Source organism: Procambarus clarkii, chromosome 28 (assembly GCF_040958095.1).
Source record: "Procambarus clarkii isolate CNS0578487 chromosome 28, FALCON_Pclarkii_2.0, whole genome shotgun sequence".
In the NCBI taxonomy this organism is placed as follows: Eukaryota; Metazoa; Arthropoda; class Malacostraca; order Decapoda; family Cambaridae; genus Procambarus; species Procambarus clarkii.
This window is the reverse complement of record NC_091177.1, coordinates 5,756,316-5,776,649: the sequence shown is the minus strand read 5'-3', so window position 1 is coordinate 5,776,649 and position 20,334 is coordinate 5,756,316. Positions and strand designations below refer to the sequence as shown.

Below are 20,334 nucleotides of genomic sequence, written 5' to 3'. Positions count from 1 at the left end.
ACTGGGGAACTGGTAGCCCGGGTGTACTGGGGGACTGGTAGCCCGGGTGTACTGGGGGACTGGTTGCCCGGGTGTACTGGGAGACTGGTAGCCCGGGTGTACTGGGGGACTGGTAGCCCGGGTGTACTGGGGGACTGGTAGCCCGGGTGTACTGGGGGACTGGTTGCCCGGGTGTACTGGGGGACTGGTAGCCCGGGTGTACTGGGGGACTAGTAGCCCGGGTGTACTGGGGGACTGGTAGCCCGGGTGTACTGGGGGACTGGTAGCCCGGGTGTACTGGGGGTCTGGTAGCCCGGGTGTACTAGGGGACTGGTAGGCCGGGTGTACTGGGGGACTGGTAGGCCGGGTGTACTGGGGGACTGGTAGCCCGGGTGTACTGGGGGACTGGTAGCCCGGGTGTACTGGGGGACTGGTAGCCCGGGTGTACTGGGGGACTGGTAGCCCGGGTGTACTGGGGACTGGTAGGCCGGGTGTACTGGGGGACTGGTAGCCCGGGTGTACTGGGAGACTATTAGCCCGGGTGTACTGGGGACTGGTAGCCCGGGTGTACTTGGGGACTGGTAGCCCGGGTGTACTGGGGACTGGTAGGCCGGGTGTACTGGGGGACTGGTAGCCCGGGTGTACTGGGGGACTGGTAGCCCGGGTGTACTGGGGGACTGGTAGCCTGGGTGTACTGGGGGTCTGGTAGCCCGGGTGTACTAGGGGACTGGTAGGCCGGGTGTACTGGGGGACTGGTAGCCCGGGTGTACTGGGGGACTGGTAGCCCGGGTGTACTGAGGACTGGTATGCCGGGTGTACTGGGGGACTGGTAGCCCGGGTGTACTGGGGGACTGGTAGCCCGGGTGTACTGGGGGTCTGGTAGCCCGGGTGTACTGGGGGACTGGTAGGCCGGGTGTACTGGGGGACTAGTAGCCCGGGTGTACTGGGGGACTGGTAGCCCGGGTGTACTGGGGACTGGTAGGCCGGGTGTACTGGGGGACTGGTAGCCCGGGTGTACTGGGGGACTGGTAGGCCGGGTGTACTGGGGGACTGGTAACCCGGGTGTACTAGGGGACTGGTAACCCGGGTGTACTGGGGGACTGGTATGCCGGGTGTACTGGGGGACTGGTAGCCCGTGTGTACTGGGGGACTGGTAGCCCGGGTGTACTGGAGACTGGTAGCCCGGGTGTACTGGGGGACTGGTAGCCCAGGTGTACTGGGGGACTGTTAGCTCGGGTGTACTGGGGGACTGGTAGCCCGGGTGTACTGGAGACTGGTAGCCCGGGTGTACTGGGGGACTGGTAGGCCGGGTGTCCTCGGTTACACCTTCAACACACACACACACACACACACACACACACACACACACACACACACACACACACACACACACACACAAACACACACACACACCATAGAAATAAACAATTCACAACCACATTTTACATTTAGATTTCAATAAGGCTTAGGGTGAAACACAGTTAAATATTTAAATGCAAAACGTATAGACATAATGCATTGTATATAATACATAAAAGACAACTTGGTGATTATTAAGAGCTATAATGTGCTTGTAGTTCACGCTGAGAATAATAGCTTCAAGGGTCCCAGCGCCACACTGCGTCTATCACAGATCAGATAATACGGATTAATCCGTTTACAACTGTAAATCTCGCTCTGCGGGAGATAGTGTCGTGTCGAGGGCTAATAATACCGAGATTAATCGCTCTATTTTGAAGATGGCTTGCATTTGTTTTATTTGTTGTTGGGAGTGAGTGAGGGAGGGAGGGAAGAGGGGAGATGGGAGGGAGGGAAGGTGGGAGGGAGAGGAGAGAAGAGGGGAGGTGAGAGAGCGAGAAAAGGTGAGAGGGAGAGAAGATGGGATGGAGAGAAAGTGGGAGGGAGAGAAGGTGGGAGGGAGAGAAGGTGGGAGGGAGAGAAGGTGGGAGGGAGAGAAGGTGGGAGGGAGAGAAGGTGGGAGGGAGAGAAGGTGGGAGGGAGAGAAGGTGGGAGGGAGAGAAGGTGGGAGGGAGAGAAGGTGGGAGGGAGAGAAGATGGCAGGGAGAGAAGGTGGGAGGGAGAGAAGATGGCAGGGAGAGAAGGTGGGAGGGAGAGAAGGTGGGAGGGAGAGAAGATGGCAGGGAGAGAAGGTGGGAGGGAGAGAAGATGGGAGGGAGAGAAAGTGGGAGGGAGAGAAGATGGCAGGGAGAGAAGGTGGGAGGGAGAGAAGGTGGGAGGGAGAGAAGGTGGGAGGGAGAGAAGATGGGAGGGAGAGAAGGTGGGAGGGAGAGAAGATGGCAGGGAGAGAAGGTGGGAGGGAGAGAAGGTGGGAGGGAGAGAAGATGGGAGGGAGAGAAGGTGGGAGGGAGAGAAGATGGGAGGGAGAGAAGGTGGGAGGGAGAGAAGATGGGAGGGAGAGAAAGTGGGAGGGAGAGAAGATGGGAGGGAGAGAAGGTGGGAGGGAGAGAAGGTGGGAGGGAGAGAAGGTGGGAGGGAGAGAAGATGGGAGGGAGAGAAGGTGGGAGGGAGAGAAGATGGCAGGGAGAGAAGGTGGGAGGGAGAGAAGATGGGAGGGAGAGAAGGTGGGAGGGAGAGAAGGTGGGAGGGAGAGAAGGTGGGAGGGAGAGAAGATGGGAGGGAGAGAAGGTGGGAGGGAGAGAAGGTGGGAGGGAGAGAAGATGGGAGGGAGAGAAGGTGGGAGGGAGAGAAGGTGGGAGGGAGAGAAGGTGGGAGGGAGAGAAGATGGGAGGGAGAGAAGGTGGGAGGGAGAGAAGGTGGGAGGGAGAGAAGGTGGGAGGGAGAGAAGATGGGAGGGAGAGAAGGTGGGAGGGAGAGAAGATGGGAGGGAGAGAAGGTGGGAGGGAGAGAAGGTGGGAGGGAGAGAAGGTGGGAGGGAGAGAAGGTGGGAGGGAGAGAAGGTGGGAGGGAGAGAAAGTGGGAGGGAGAGAAGGTGGGAGGGAGAGAAAGTGGGAGGGAGAGAAGATGGGAGGGAGAGAAGGTGGGAGGGAGAGAAGATGGGAGGGAGAGAAGGTGGGAGGGAGAGAAGGTGGGAGGGAGAGAAGATGGGAGGGAGAGAAGGTGGGAGGGAGAGAAGATGGGAGGGAGAGAAGGTGGGAGGGAGAGAAGGTGGGAGGGAGAGAAGGTGGGAGGGAGAGAAGATGGGAGGGAGAGAAGGTGGGAGGGAGAGAAGATGGGAGGGAGAGAAGGTGGGAGGGAGAGAAGGTGGGAGGGAGAGAAGGTGGGAGGGAGAGAAGGTGGGAGGGAGAGAAGGTGGGAGGGAGAGAAGGTGGGAGGGAGAGAAGGTGGGAGGGAGAGAAGGTGGGAGGGAGAGAAAGTGGGAGGGAGAGAAAGTGGGAGGGAGAGAAAGTGGGAGAGAAGGTGGAAGAAAAGACGGGAAAGCAAGAAGCAATGTTTCAATACATTAATTTATAAAAGCTATGACGACTTAATATAATATATACAACATATATTATGGCGCTCAGTTTAATGTCACCCTTTACACAGTGTATGTAAGCATTTGTGTCCCCAGTACACCCATCAGGCTGTGACTCATACGTCAGGCTGCGAGCAGCCGCGTCCAACAACCTGGTTGATCAGACCGGCAACCAGGAGGCCTGGTCGACGACCGGGCCGCGGGGACGCTAAGCCCCGGAAGCACTTCAAGGTAACCTCAAGGTATCCCTGGGATGAGAGTGGTAGGCAGAATGTAGTTACACGAGACAATAAGAGCCGTGCTGCCCCCTTTTCGGGTCCTTCGTAAAGGAGGGGATAAAGAGACTCCATCGAAGTCCCTTGTGTAACTTTTATATGGATGGGAGTCGAACCCTGGCATTTGTCCCACGGGATCTTTACCTCAAGACAGATGAGGTCCACTGAACTGCCCCCCGCAATAAGCCTGTATATTAAACAATAGATAATTGGCTTCAGGATCCGACTATTCCGCTCACAGGGGGCTCAAAATCTAGGTTCATACTCCAGCAGTTTACCCAGTTACAAGCCTGTCTGAGGCTCCGATTACTGAAGCCTTATCAGGTGCTCTAAGCCAGGCATGAATTTAGGAACTTTGATGATAAAAGGGCCTGAATTCTTATCTGCTTCAGGGTCCAGCAAATCCTTAATATGGCCCTGATTCCCCCCCACCTCCGCCCCTGAAAAAGTAATACGATAGACTGGGCGATGAAGGCGCGGCCCAATACCACACTTTAGCCACCGTGTCCAGCAAAGTGTTGTTCCTAGAACCGAAGGCAGGCTCCCCAGCGTAGTCCAGAAGGCAGGAGATGAGAAACACAAGGTTGGGAGGCCGGCCAGTGGTAGAGGAGCTGAGGCAAAGGCGGAATATGAAAGGCGCAGGGCGGGAAACTGGTCAAGAGAGCGGGAGATGAAGGAGAGGAGAGAGAGGCCGGCCAGGTGAGGAAGATAGCGGGGAGATGAGAGACGCTGGTTGGGAGGCTGGCTGGTCGCGGGAAGGGAAGGGAAGGGGGGAGGAGGGTTGCGTGCGCCCCCTGCCGGCAGGGAAGCAAGACGTAACGGCGGCGGCGGCACCTTATGACAAGCGATGTTAGGCGCCCAGCAGGGAGCCTTCAGACCTCCTCCTTGCCCACGCGTGTTCCCGCTTCATCTCTCCCTCCATCATATCTCCCGCTCGTATCTCCCTCCCCTCTCCACCCGGCCCGGGTCTACCCGCTACAGCGCCACATATACAACAACACTGCAGTGTAGCCGTAGTGGCGGCAGGCTGTAGTCGCTATCAAATACCTCCCAATACTAAACAAAGAAGACCTGAGCGAGCGCGCCAGGCCGGCCGCCCGCCTGCCCTACGACTTGGCAACACCACACCAAATCAAGTTTAGGCTCTGCGGGACCTTAATTGACTTATGTACATAGTTCACAGCGTGGGATCAGTGTATCATCCAAGAAACAGGGTGTGTGTGTGTGTGTGTGTGTGTGTGTGTGTGTGTGTGTGTGTGTGTGTGTGTGTGTGTGTGTGTGTGTGTGTGTGTGTGTGTGTGTGTGTCTGTGTGTGTCCTCTGGGAGGGGAGTGGGCCAAAGCCGACTCTTAAAAAAAAAAGAGAGAAATTTGAAGGTCCCTACGGAGATGTTGCAAGGGATGGGCTTCCACGATTGTTATGGGCGAGGCGTGTTGCATGAATTGCAGCGGTGTGTCTGGCGGGGAATATATGTGCGGCGGGGCTCGGCGCTGACGTTCACAGCCTTATATTTTCCGCTTTAATGTACTCGAGAGTCTCATTTTAATCCAAATTTGTGTGTCTCACCCGGGCGCCGCGTTTTCTTTCAGTCTCTGGAACTCGTGCGAAGGGGCAGCTTGCACAGATTCTCCCGCTTCTTCGGTTAGTCCTCGTGGTCTTCTCGGTGTTGCTTACTATGTTGGTTTAAGTAGATTTGTGAGCTGCTGACGATGGCTGCCTTTACGTACTTGTTCTTCCGTAACGACATTTGTATTTATTTGTATAGTTTGGATTATGATAATTTCATCAATGATATAGATTCATCTATGTCACAACAATTCGCTATATCTGTTCCTGGTCTCCTGTTCCTATTTCGTGCTGGGGTCCCTTCGTCTGCCCTTTCCTGCCCATATCTAGCAATCTCGCTCCTCCCCCTTTTCCTTCCCTACCATTCCCTTTGGTTATCATTCACCCCCTCCCTGGCTGTCTCTTCCGCTCACCCACCTGCATGGCGCCCTGGGCACCCTGATGGGCCGGCCACCACTCCTGCCACCAGACCATAGTTAAGAGCGGGCGGGAGCGGCTCTTGTAATTAACTGTTAGCACTGCGAATTGAGAAATGATTTGGTCTGCTCTGGTAGCAGACGTTTAATTGGGTGTCTTGAGAGGCTTATCTGATTGGTGGGGAAATGGCTATAACCGGCTGTATTATGGGAGCCGACCACGACAAGGGCGATGAGCGGCGCTCCCCCGGCAAGCTGCGGTTACAGGAAGTCGACAAGGAAGGGGGGGGGGGGAGAGAGAGAGAGACTTGCGGTAGACGGTCAGGATAGCGTGAGTTGCGGTGGCGGGTAATAGCCCAGCTGGGAGCTGTTGAGGATAATGCAAAACACTCAGACGGATTTTTGTGTTACTATGAAGTATATGACAATGGGAATAGAGACTAAAATAGACCACGAGATAAGGTCAAGACTTAAGGTGTGAGGAGCTTAGTTTACACACACACACACACACACACACACACACACACACACACACACACACACACACACACACACACACACACACACACACACACACACACACACAACAGGTTTAATGTGCGAGATCTTTCATAAAACTTAAGCACAAATAATATTAAGAGACGTAGTACGAAAAGAAAGACGTTTCTGTTTTAAACTTACTTAAAACACTCTTAAAAGAAGGCCTAGAAAAGCAAAATATACACAGGCAAGCTTTAAAAAAACTATGAAGAAGAAAGAAACAGCTATATATATATATATATATATATATATATATATATATATATATATATATATATATATATATATATATATATATATATATATATATATATACTCACATTAATTAAAACAAAGTTACTCATCACTCTTTTGCAGTCCTAAAAAAAAAAAAACAGATGAGTTTTATAGTATAATTTCAAAGGAATTTTGTTCATGTATTACATTGGTTTAGGAGGTGAATGAGGACATTTCTATGCAAGACACGCCGCCGGTGAATAAAAATGAGGACATTACTGCTGCCTCGCCTTACAGGTTGGCGAAACACAGCCACATCTTGCCCCCCCCTCCCCCCACCTCTTCCTCTCTCTGTGGAGTGGCCAGCCTCACTCTATATTCACTCATTCACCAATTCACTCACAAAATGGTTGCTGGGAATTCAATCCCGGCCTCACTCTATATTCACTCATTCACCCATTCACTCACAAATGGTTGCTGGAATTCAATCCCAAAGCGTGTAAGGTAATGAAGATGTGAACGAGGGAGAGAGAGAGGGGAGACCATGTTTTACGTATACACCATAAGGGAAAGGCAGCTACAGGAATCGGGAAGAGAGAAACATCTGAGAGTGGATATAATTCCAACACCAGAGACACACATATAAACAGGATAACATCGGCATGTGAGACGCTAGCAAACATTAAACATCGTTTAGAAACCTAAATAAAGATTTTCAAGGCAATATCTACACACACACACACACACATGTGTTAGACCAATACTGGAATATGTAGCACCGGCCTGGTTATCTTGAGGTTATCTTGAGATGATTTCGGGGCTTTTAGTGTCCCCGCGGCCCGGTCCTCGACCAGGCCTCCACCCCCAGGAAGCAGCCCGTGACAGCAGAATAACTCCCAGGTACCTATTTACTGCTAGGTAACAGGGGCATTCAGGATGAAAGAAACTTTGCCCATTTGTTTCTGCCTCGTGCGGGAATCGAACGCGCGCCACAGAATTACGAGTCCTGCGCGCTATCCACCAGGCTACGAGGCCCCTATCCGTGTCTTGTAAAGCATGAAGCCAGTTGTGAATAATAACATAGAGGTGCGCAACACCTCTATGGAGGTGGTCGGCCGAGCGGACAGCACGCTGGACTTGTGATCCTGTGGTCCTGGGTTCGATCCCAGGCGCCGGCGAGAAACAGTGGGCAGAGTTTCTTTCACCCTATGCCCCTGTTACCTAGCAGTAAAATAGGTACCTGGGTGTTAGTCAGCTGTCACGCGCTGCTTCCTGGGGGTGGAGGCCTGGTCGAGGACCGGGCCGCGGGGACGCTAAAGCCCCGAAATCATCTCAAGATAATCTGGAACATAACACGATTGGTGCCAGAGCTAAGAGGGTTAGACTACGAGGATAGACTAATGGAACAAAATCTCAGAGCCCTAGAGGATAGAAGGATCAGAGGGGATGAGATCATAAGGTATATGATACTGAGGAGAAGAACAAAAAAGGTGAATAAGCCTCTTCAAACTAAGAGAAAGCAGTGAGGGGAAGACGTCGTGGAAGCCATCTTCATTAACAATTTTAAGGCCCGATTCGTCAGAGAGAATTCGAACGTCAGAATAATTTAATATTAACACAACAGGTACAATTAATTGGCGGGGCATAAAGAGCTAGACCTCTCTCCCCCGTAAACACTGATAGGAGAGTACTTATAGGTACTCTCCTTATAGTACTTATAGGTACTCTCCTTATAGTACTTATAGGTACTTATAGGAACTTATAGGTACTTATAGGAGTACTTATAGGTACTATAGGTAAGTACACCCTCCAACTATACATGTAGACTCGAGAGGAGTCTAATGACTCTATAATCTTGTTGTTGTTGTTATAGATTCAGCTACTCGGAACAACTTCCTATTAGCACGGGCTATGGTGAGCCCGTAGTGGACCTACTTGGCACAGGATTGGTGCGTGTCTATAATCTGTAACGACTCAAGCTTTGTAGTCGTTACAGAGAGACGGGGGTGGGGGGGGGGGGTGACCTGTCCTTTCCACTGGGTAGGTGGGCGGATAGGGGGTTATGTGGGTGGATAGGTTGGTGGGTGTCATCGGTGGTGTTCTGCTCTGGGAAGGTAAGATCTGATGTGGTCTGTTCCACCAAACTACCGCAGCCCACTATCCCTTCCCCACCACGGCTGGTGTCATCCATTACCACTCTTACTCCCTTCCACTACCACCACCACCACCACCATCACGACCATCATCACCAGTACCACTACCGTCACCACTACTACCACCACTAACACCACCACCAGTACCACCACGACCACTACCATCACCATCACACCACCCGCCTGTGCACACCTCCAATTAAGATTTTGCCTAAGGGTGCTACCAGCCTCCGCAGACCCCTGCCCTCCCACATGTGATCTCTCTCTCTCTCTCTCTCTCTCTCTCTCTCTCTCTCTCTCTCTCTCTCTCTCTCTCTCTCTCTCTCTCTCTCTCTCTCTCCCTCTCTCTCTCTCTCTCTCTCTCTCTCTCTCTCTCTCTCTCTCTCTCTCTCTCTCTCTCTCTCTCTCTCTCTCTCTCTCTCGCTTACCTTCACCTTTCTATCCTCTATTTCTCTGCCTCTCTGTGTGTGTCTCTCTCTTTTTCTATCTTTTCATCCATTGTTTTCCCTATCCCCATTATCATAAATGCTCCTAAACGATACCAGAACCTAGAAGGGATGGAATTAGGCACCAAGTCATTACGACTATATAGCACTAGGAAGGGGGTCAGGATAAGGATTGGGATGGGACGGGGGAGGGGGGGGGGGGAAGGAATGATGCCCTACCACTTCGACGATCGGGGATTGAACGCCGACCTGCATGATGCGAGACAATCGCTCTACCGTCCAGCCCAAGTTGATCCAACATAAGCTTGTTCTGAAGCTTGACATATTGACGATTTAAGAAACATCTACTTATTTAGAGAACATCTTCAAGATGTGAGACACCTCAGAAATGAGGTGGTTCTTCTACCCCTCCAGCTCGGGGACCAGGCTTGAATTGTGATAGCTTGGTTCAACAGACGGTTGTTTCGAGCAGCCCTCAGGACTAAATATCCACTATATGCCAGAGTATAACTTTTCCTTTCAGTGCGTAAGGTGTTGTCATTGCCGTCTTCAAATTATTCACAAAGTTGGGACAGGTGGGGGAATCATCTTGAAATAAACTGACAGGACCAACTAGGATGGTTCAAGACTCAAGACGAGTCTACCTGCAGGGTTCACTCTACCTTGTCTATAAATCAATGAAAAGATCGAGGCGGTAGGTCATCCAAGAAAATGGTACATACTCACACTTCAAATTAAACTGTGCTTTATATAAAGTTTTCCAGCCGCTGCTGTCGAGAAAGTGCGAGAGGCAACTTGGTGCTGTAAGCGTCTTTGCTGCCTTGTTTGCTAGGTTCAGCACAGGTTTTTAATGACCCCTGAAGAATAAAACTTTTCCTTCAGAATCTCTACGTTAACGCTGGGTTGTGTGGGTCACCTGATGCCCTACCTTCCGATCCTCTGGATTTCAGTCAATACACTCAATACAATACTATTCTTTTGCTTAAGAACTGCATATTTTTTTTACAACTCTATGACTCATCTGAGCCTCTGGCCACCATCAACGACCCATCGGGCTTATGGTGCATATTCTAAACATTTTGTACAAGTTTAAGTTCAAGTATGTTTATTGAGACAAGAACAAAATACATCTCAAAGGGATAGAGTATTTTAGGCTATTTTATATCTGTTCTTTTTTGTTATTGCCTCACAGGAGCTCCTATATCGCGTCTCTTAGTTCCCGTATCTCAGTGTAATGGAGCAAGAGCCAATTCATTCTGTTGTTCGTCGTAGGTGACTGCAAACCTGTCAGCTCTGGAGTCAGTCGTATTGCTTATGTGAATCTATTCATGAATTCATGAGTATTTGCGTGCTCTGCCTGAGTGTACTCACCTAATTGTGCTTGCGGGGATTGAGCTCTGGCTCTTTGGTCCCGCCTCTCAACCGTCACTCAACAGGTATACAGGTTCCTGAGCCTATTGGGCTCTATCGTATCTACAACTGAAACTGTGTATAGAGTCAGCCTCCACCACATCACTTCCTAATGCATTCCATTTGTCAACCACTCTGACACTAAAAAAGTTGTGTGTGTGTGTGTGTGTGTGTGTGTGTGTGTGTGTGTGTGTGTGTGTGTGTGTGTGTGTGTGTGTGTGTAAGCCTTTGCTGGCATATGTTTGCATGCTTTCACAAAGGAAACAAACAGCCACGTATGATACTAAAAATGAAGAATTGTACGAAATTGTAGCGGAATAAACTTCCTTCAGACCATTCTCAGGAGCAACCTGCGGCGTTCTCTTCTCGTTTTTGGTTTTGAAATGCCTAGAAAATCCTGATCATGTTGTTATCAACTCAACATATACCGTCTCTTGACTGGTTTCACCTTCGCCACTAATCGTATCAGTAACATCTGCACCAGCACGTACGAATAACAGCTGTAACACCAGTTGCAAAAATAACAGCAGCCAGGTGTTTCAGAGATGATGTGATCTGGTCATCTCTTTAGACCAAGGTGATACACTGAAAAAACAACACTGTAATTACATAAAATTCTAAAATAAACCTGTTATCTCTGTTCTGTGACTGTCTATATCTGTAAGGCTGCCCACCCACTTCTGTTTATTAGTTCCACGTTTCTCTCTCTCTCTCTCTCTCTCTCTCTCTCTCTCTCTCTCTCTCTCTCTCTCTCTCTCTCTCTCTCTCTCTCTCTCTCTCTCTCTCTCTCTCTCTCTCTTTCTCACCTGTAACACTACCTATCAAGAAGATTCACGTGATCTTTATCATCACTGGGATGCTGTAAATCAAGTCTCGGTGGAAGGGAAACCCATATTCACTTGTTGGGTAATTGACGGGGAAGAGGGGGGGGGCCGGCGGAGGGAGCTCCAGGTTAGGTAGCCAAGCTTGTATGGTTCTTACCTACCTACCTTGTACCCCTGGGGCACGTGTGGTATCTACCCACTTGTACCCCGGGGCACGGGTGGTGGTACCCGCAACTTTTGTCAGGTGTGGTCTGCCCCCCTGGTATGGAAGATGCTTAGGGCGTCATCTCCGGTCATCCTGACTCTATGACATCTGACATACTGAGTCAGATGTCATAGTCAGAGTTAACTGCCGCTTCAAGAAGTATCGTGGAGAAATCTCCCATCGGCACAATTTGTCTGGCGAAGTGTGTGCATGTGTGTGTGTGTGTGTACTCACCTAGTTGTGCCTGCGGGGGTTGAGGTCTGGCTCTTTGGTCCCGCCTCTCAACTGTCAATTAACTGGTGTACAGGTTCCTGAGCCAACTGGGCTCTATCATATCTACATTTGAAACTGTGTATGGAGTCAGCCTCCACCACATCATTGCCTAATGCATTCCACCTGTTAACTACTCTGACACTGAAAATGGACTTTCTAACGTCCCTGTGGCTCATTTGGGTATTCAATCTCCACCTGTGTTAATCAGCGCCGCGCGTGTGTGTGTGTGTGCTATACTCTAAGCGTCTGTTAGCTGAGTCGACAGCGCGCGGGACTCGTTATCCTGTGGCCCGAGTTCGATTCCCAGCGCGGCAGAGACAAATGGGCAGGTTTTTTTTCACCCTGATGCCCCTGTTACCTAGCAGTAAATCGGTACCTGGGAGTTAGACAGGTGTTACGAGCTGCTTCCAGAGTGTGTGTGGAAAAAAATAGTAGTCAGTAACAGTTGATTGATTGACAGTTGAGAGACGGGCTTAAAGAGCAGAGCTCAACCCCCGCAAGCACAACTAGGTGAATACAACTAGGTGAACACACACACACACACACACACACACACTCACACACACACACACACACACACACACACACACACACACACACACACACACACACACACACACACACACACACACACACCATCAACCTCTCATAAATTTTCTGACGGTTCTCGCATTCACTTTCTTGCTTCTGCCAATTATTATTTTTAATCTGTTTTATTAATGCTTCATTATATATTTAAATAATGATTTCTGTGGTGATATGCTAGTCTTAAGTGTTAAAAGTTGAATTGTTTCCAAGGCGAATATTTCAAAACTGATGAAAGCCTTATACATTAATTATAAAAGCAGGCCTTTATAGATTATTTCTAGGTATGTCATAAAGCAGTCGTTTATAAATTATTCCATAAAGTAGCATTACATAAATTTCTTCATAACAGCAGTGTTATTATAATAATAATAATTTTTATTTAGGCAAAGGTACATACATAAAGAGATTTTACAAAGTTTGTTGGCTTTATAGATAAGAGCTAGTACATACAATGCCTAAAGCCACTATTACGCAAAGCGTTTCGGGCAGAAACCATTATATGAATGAAACATTATATGTTTCATTCATTATATATAATTATCCATTATATGAATGAAACTGAGTTAATATTAACCAAATGAGAAGTTCCTGTCGACGGCAACTTGTTAATGTGATTAATAATACCAGGATATATACTTCTTGGCTAAATATAATTTTTTTTTTTTACCTAGATTTTGGATACTTTAAAAGTCACCAAAAGGGATGAGAAATGAAATATATTGTCCCATCCCCTCATGGGTTCTTGATGGTGTGGGCCGCTAATACCCGCACCTCACCCATGGGGTGACGCGGGTATTGTGGGCCCGCTAATACCCGCACCTCACCCATGGGGTGACGCGGGTATTGGGGGCTGCTAATGCCTGCACCTCACCCATGGGGTGACGCGGGTATTGTGGGCTGCTAATACCCGCACCTCACCCACGGTACCTATAGGTGTTGTGTTTCAGTAAATTAGTGTTCGTTAGGGACCTCCCAGGCCACGAAGGGACCAGGTCGTTAGGCGTGAACGAGTGTGGGTGGCCCCTATGATGGGGTCACTCATGGCCCCCAGGGCACGAGTTAGGGGCCAGGGCGGGGCCATACTCGCCATTGGCCAAGAAGGGTGTGGGATGTTTACCAATAAGTGAGGGGTGTTGAAGCAGGTAGAGAAGGGGATTGGGTGAGGTAAGGGGGGGGGCAGAGGTGATCTGTTGCCTACCTTTCTACCTGGCTGCTAATTAGCCCAGGTGAATATTTTGGCATTTCCTGTTATAATCTTGAAATTTTGTTGTTTGTTATTTTAAAGCTGTTGTTTGCTTGCCCCGCAGGATCACCCGTCGCTGCGAGGGACGCCGCTGGCCATGCTGGCAGCCCAGTGCAACAAACTCACCAGTAAGAGCCCGCCGCCGCTAGCGGACGCCGCAGTTGGGAAAGGGTTTCATCCGTGGAAGAAAAGCCCAGTTGGGGCAGCGGCAGGGTCGGGGGGCGGGGCCTCCGGAGTGGGCACGGGACAAAGGTCAGGCCCCGCCTCCACGGCCAGCAGTGGTCACGGACCAGCCTCCTCCAGCAGTTACCAGCGCCCGGCCGTGACGACAAGTGCGGCCTGCTCCTACCCTCAGCCTTCTGATCTGTACTTCCCGTCGTCGTCCGGTGGACAGTCAGACTCCGCTCAGGCAACCCTCCTGTCCAAAGTGGACGGGTCCTCGCACATCCCGGCCATGAGCTCCATGTACTCCCGCGTCACGCACCCCTACGAGTCGTGGCCCTTCAACAGCATGGCGGGCGCCGCCTCCGCCATCAAGCCCGAGGTGTCGGCGGTCAACTCCCTCAACACAACCAGCTGGTGGGACGTGCACAGCGCCGCCGCCGCCTCCGCCGGCTCCTGGCTCGACATGTCCGGAGCCACGTCGGCGGGCTTGTCGGGCGTGGCCGGCATGTCCCAGATGGCCAACTACCCGACGGGTGACTACTCGACACTGTCGCACACACTCGCCGCCTCCAACACGGCGCACCTCCTGTCCTCGGGGCAACACCTCCTGCAGGACACGTACAAATCCATGCTGCCCACACAGGGCATGGCCCCGGCCATGGGTTCACCGTTCGGGCTGGGGCAGCCCACGTTGCCGCAGGTGCCGTCGCCGCGCTCCCAGCGGCGCTACACGGGCCGCGCCACCTGCGACTGCCCCAACTGCCAGGAAGCTGACCGCCTGGGGCCAGCTGGGGCGCACCTGCGCAAGAGGAACATCCACTCGTGCCATATCCCCGGCTGCGGCAAGGTCTACGGCAAGACGTCGCATCTGAAGGCGCATCTCCGCTGGCACACGGGTGAGCGCCCTTTCGTTTGCAACTGGCTTTTTTGCGGGAAAAGGTTCACGCGCTCAGATGAACTACAGCGTCATCTCCGAACCCACACAGGTGAGAAGCGGTTCGCGTGTCCCGTGTGCAACAAGAGGTTCATGCGGTCCGACCACCTCAGCAAGCACGTCAAGACGCACAACGCCTGCAGCGCCGGTAAGAAGAACAGCGACGGAAGTGAGTGTGACAGCGAGAACAGCCAGAGCGAACCCCCTTCTGTGTCCTCGCCCGCCTCCGTCAACACCCCGCCCATCAACACCCCCACCACGCCCACCGCCCAGGCCATGAGTCCGCCCGCGCCAGACCTCAAACCTATTGTGTGAGTGGACTCGGTCGTGGGCGGCCTCAGGACCTCTCCCGACTACTCCCAGCAGCTGCCAGTTCGTCGCCCGCAGCTGAAGGGCGGCGCTGGCGGGTGAGCAGCAGCAGCAGCAGGGTGCAGAGGGGCGCCCGCCGCGGGCTGCGTCCCCCTCTTGTGATAGTGGGCGTCCCTGCGGCGCTCCTGGTGGTGGCGGTGGGTCAGAGCAGTACGCGGGCCCCGCCTCGGTCCGGGTGCCATGAGTGTTCCCTAGTGCCAAGCCCCAGTGTCAAGCTGTGGGTCAGGCCTCCCCCCCCACCCTCAGTATCAAGCCCTAGTGCCAGGCTGGGCCCGTCGGGCCTGCCTGCCTCGTCTGTCACCCCCGTCAGCATGTGCCAAATCTTGCGCCCTTCTGAGCCATGAGTGTGTACAGTGTGTACAGTGTTTACTAATGTAAGACGATTTCTAAGCTAATATGATAAAGGGCATTTGTACCAGTGTTAGTGTATTGGTTCCATCTTCATCTCTCTCTTCACAGTGACACATTTTGTCTTTACATATTCTATTTTGTACATTACTGACTCCACTTTACACTGCAGTAACAAGGTCGTCCATTTCCGCCAGGCGCCACAGAGTTCAGTCCACTACCGCGCTGCTTGTGTGTTGGTCGCCCCTGTCGTGGGCGGCGCGGGCCTGCCTCACAGACAGGTGTCGTGGGGGGGCGCGGGCCTGCCTCACAGACAGGTGTCGTGGGGGGCGCGGGCCTGCCTCACAGACAGGTGTCGTGGGGGGCGCTGGCCTGCCTCACAGACAGGTGTCGTGGGGGGCGCTGGCCTGCCTCACAGACAGGTGTCGTGGGGGGCGCGGGCCTGCCTCACAGACAGGTGTCGTGGGCGGCGCTGGCCTGCCTCACAGACAGGTGTCGTGGGCGGGGGCGCGGACCTGCCTCACAGACAGGTGTCGTGGGCGGCGCGGGCCTGCCTCACAGACAGGTGTCGTGGGGGGCGCGGGCCTGCCTCACAGACAGGTGTCGTGGGCGGGGGCGCGGGCCTGCCTCACAGACAGGTGTCGTGGGCGGGGGCGCGGGCCTGCCTCATAGGCAGGTGTCGTGAGCGTATAACTCAGTGCCGCCCGCTATGCCATCGATGCTCTAAAAACTTGGTTGCCGTAGCCAGCAAAACATGTCCTAAGATCCGTGCGCTGTTAGGGAACATCTAAAACGTCTTCCTGCATCACCTGTGTGTGTGCGTGTGCGCGTGGCGTCACCACCGTCAACACGACCACTGCATCTGCCCGAGCGGAAGATCACGTGGAGATTGGCCTCCAGGAAGCCCAACATGACGACCTTCGTGCGAGTATCCATGTTACCATTTGGGTAAATAGCTCGAGGCTGGTACAATTATGCTAATAGAGTGATCAAAGACAGACAAGCGGGCCAGAGAGCGAGAGCGAGCGAGAGAGATAATAGCGAGATGCAACACTCATTTTGCGGTGTGTTTAGGGATATCTATTAGGAGCATAATTGAGGATATTACCCATTTGTTGATTATCGCCTCTGATCTTTGCCTTGGAAGCTTTAATGGGGGGAGGACTGTCCGAAGGGCAATAGGAAAGTCTCAGTGAATGGTGAAGTGTTAGGGAGCAGAGAAAGTGTCATTGAGCAAGTGTCAATAGACAGGAAAGTGTCAGAGAGAGAGAGAGAGAAGAGGCAGTGTTAAAGGAGGAAAGGAAGAATCAGTATAGGCATTAGACGTTTTAGTGGGGAGGGGAAGTGTCAGAGAGCAAGGAAAGTATCTGTAGTGGGCAGGGAAAGTATCAGTAAACAGTAACAAAGGGCAGGGAAAGTATCAGTTAACAGTGACAGAGGGCAGGGAAAGTATCAGTAAACAGTGACAGAAGGCAGGGAAAGTATCAGTAAACAGTGACAGAGAGCAGGGAAAGTATCAGTAAACAGTGACAGAGAGCAGGGAAAATACCAGTGACAGAGGGCAGGGACAGTATCAGTAGACAGTGACAGAGGGCAGGGAAAGTACCAGTGAACAGTGACAGAGAACAGGGAAAGTATCAGTGAACAGTGACAGAGGGCAGGGAAAGTACCAGTGAACAGTGGCAGAGGGCAGGGAAAGTATCAGTGAACAGTGACAGAGAGCAGGGAAAGTACCAGTGAACAGTGGCAGAGGGCAGGGAAAGTACCAGTGAACAGTGACAGAGGGCAGGGAAAGTACCAGTGAACAGTGGCAGAGGGCTGGGAAAGTACCAGTGAACAGTGACAGAGGGCAGGGAAAGTACCAGTGAACAGTGACAGAGGGCAGGGAAAGTACCAGTGAACAGTGACAGAGGGCAGGGAAAGTACCAGTGAACAGTGACAGAGGGCAGGGAAAGTGTTAGTGAACAGTGACAGAGGGCAGGGAAAGTACCAGTGAACAGTGGCAGAGGGCAGGGAAAGTACCAGTGAACAGTGACAGAGGGCAGGGAAAGTACCAGTGAACAGTGACAGAGGGCAGGGAAAGTACCAGTGAACAGTGACAGAGGGCAGGGAAAGTACCAGTGAACAGTGACAGAGGACAGGGAAAGAATGTTAACGACTAACCAAACAATGAACAACATCAGGTAACTGATAACGTATCAGTGTTAAAACAGAAGAAAACTGTAGAAGAATGATTGATAACGGAGTGGGCATGGGGGCTCTTGAGAGAGAGAGAGAGAGAGAGAGAGAGAGAGAGAGAGAGAGAGAGAGAGAGAGAGAGAGAGAGAGAGAGAGAGAGAGAGAGAGAGAGAAAGTGAGATCGAGTGACTGACTATCGTGAGAGCTTATGAATGAGTGAAAGTCAATGAATAAACTAAGGAAAGTTGGAGAGCATAGACTTATTTAAAAAAATTGAAGTTCTCAATTAAGTCTCATAGACTTATTGAAGTTCTCACTGTAATACGGATTAGGACATAACTATGACATATCCTTTACGCGTGATGAAAATTTCGTCGGAGGAACAGCTTGTGATCATTACAAGAGTGTTAACTTAAACCGTTCATGAAGGGGGAAGAAACGGATATAAACTGATAATCAACGGTCATCAACCGTTAATTAACGGTCATCACCCGTTAAAAAACAAAAAGGGATTTGCACGGAGACGTTGCAAATCGAATCACTTAATTCGTAATTATTTATGAGACGTCAGACTGAGGTGTTCACTAACAGATGGCTCTTAGATGTGACCACAGAACCGCAGGTGTAGGGAACCGCAGGTGTAGGTAGTCACAGGTGTAGGGAACCACAGGTGTAGGAAGTCAGAGGTGCAGGTAGTCACAGGTGTAGGGAACTACAGGTGTAGGTAGTCACAGGTGTAGGGAACCACAGGTGTAGGAAGTCAGAGGTGCAGGTAGTCACAGGTGTAGGGAACTACAGGTGTAGGTAGTCACAGATGTAGGTAGTCACAGGTGTAGGGAACCACAGGTGTAGGTAGTCACAGGTGTAGGGAACTACAGGTGTAGGGAACCACAGGTGTAGGAAGTCAGAGGTGTAGGTAGTCACAGGTGTAGGTAGTCACAGGTGTAGGGAACTACAGGTGTAGGTAGTCACAGGTGTAGGATGTCATAGGTGTAGGTAGTCACAGGTGTAGGAAGTCATAGGTGTAGAGAACCACAGGTGTAGGTAGTCACAGGTGTAGGATGTCACAGGTGTAAGATGTCACAGGTGTAGCATGTCACAGGTGTAGCATGTCACAGGTGTAGCATGTCACAGGTGTAGGATGTCACAGGTGTAGGATGTCACAGGTGTAGGATGTCACAGGTGTAGCATGTCACAGGTGTAGGATGTCACAGGTGTAGCATGTCACAGGTGTAGCAAGTCACAGGTGTAGCAAGTCACAGGTGTAGCATGTCACAGGTGTAGCATGTCACAGGTGTAGGATGTCACAGGTGTAGGATGTCACAGGTGTAGGATGTCACAGGTGTAGCATGTCACAGGTGTAGGATGTCACAGGTGTTGCATGTCACAGGTGTAGCATGTTACAGGTGTAGCATGTCACAGGTGTAGGATGTCACAGGTGTAGGGGGGGATCATTTCTATTGCAGTAAAGGAACAACATAACTGAATTATTAAAACGTTCCGATAAAATAAATGAACCGTAAATAATGGGCATAAAATACCATAGGGGAAAAAAACAAAATTTTTTTAAACCAAAATTTTCATGATCTAAACCAGACTCCACGGAATTCGAAGTTCAATTTCTAAAAAGACTCTAGACCATAAAATCTACCAATTTTACGCTTCAAGGAAAAGCAAAGAAATGTAGAAAGAGAGAGAGAGAGAGAGAGAGAGAGAGAGAGAGAGAGAGAGAGAGAGAGAGAGAGAGAGAGAGAGAGAGAGAGAGAGAGAGAGAGAGAGAGAGAGCGAGAGAGAGAGAGAGAGAGAGAGCGAGAGAGAGAGAGAGAGAGAGAGAGAGAGAGAGAGAGAGAGAGAGAGAGAGAGAGAGAGAGAGAGAGAGAGAGAGAGAGAGAGAGAGAGAGAATGGAGAGTTTATCCTGGGAATTGTGACATATATTCATTATGTGGACTACCGCTCAACGTATTCATTTCCGAGTCATTTGTGTTCAATTACCCAGCCCGAGAGGGAGGGGGACGCCACAGTCTGCCCAATTACAGCCACTATTTTGCCCATTTTATCCATTAATCCGCCCCAATTTTCCCTCAACCGGCCTTCCCCTTTCCTCCAACCTCTCCCCCCCACCTCTCTCTTCCCCCTTTCTCCCCTCTCTCTCTCTCTCTCTCTCTCTCTCTCTCTCTCTCTCTCTCTCTCTCTCTCTCTCTCTCTCTCTCTCTCTCTCTCTCTCTCTCTCTCTCTCTCTCTCCCCAGTGCAATCAGGCTGGAATATCTACCAGAACAGATCTGGAGATTAACTTGGGAGTGAAAATTAACCATTGGGGGATGCTAGGGGGAGATATTAAGGGGAGATGTTAAGGGGGATGTTAAGGGGGATGTTAGGTGGGATGTTAGGTGGGATGTAAGGGGGGGACGCTTTAAGTGGGGATGGAATGGTGGAATGAATTGGAGAGGAAAGTGGGAGATGTTTGGGGGGGGATGTTGGGGGGGGATGTGTGTGGGGGGGGGGGTTATTTTAAAGAGGGATGTAAGTTGGAGTAGCATGTAGGAATGTTTGGGGAGATTTTAAGGAAGATTTTAAGGAAGGGGTCAAGAGGTCAGACTTAGGATCACCAGCAAAAAAAAATCTTTAGATGATTTTTAAAATTTCTGACTTTCCTTTTTACAGTCTTCCTTCCCTTATTTTCTGCCTTCCTCTCACTTCCCTCAAGCTGCCTTTCCCTCCCTCCACCTCACTTCTTTACCCCTCCCTTTCCTCTTCCCCCTCCATCCCTCCCTC

At 51.2% G+C, this 20,334-nt stretch overlaps 1 protein-coding gene across 9 annotated transcripts in view; it reads left to right on the top strand.

Moving 5' to 3' along the window:
* The window catches only part of Sp1 (transcription factor Sp8), a 159,968-nt gene that overhangs the window by 115,670 nt on the left and 23,964 nt on the right, over positions 1-20,334 (top strand). For 7 of the 9 annotated variants that reach the window (XM_069332822.1, XM_069332821.1, XM_069332824.1 and 4 more), the window contains one exon: positions 13,631-14,813. In XM_069332822.1, the coding sequence (XP_069188923.1) occupies positions 13,631-14,813 (1,183 nt within the window). Of the gene's footprint in view, positions 1-13,630; positions 19,901-20,334 lie in introns of those variants that run through there. The other 2 variants (XM_069332829.1, XM_069332823.1) reach the window with 2 other exon arrangements.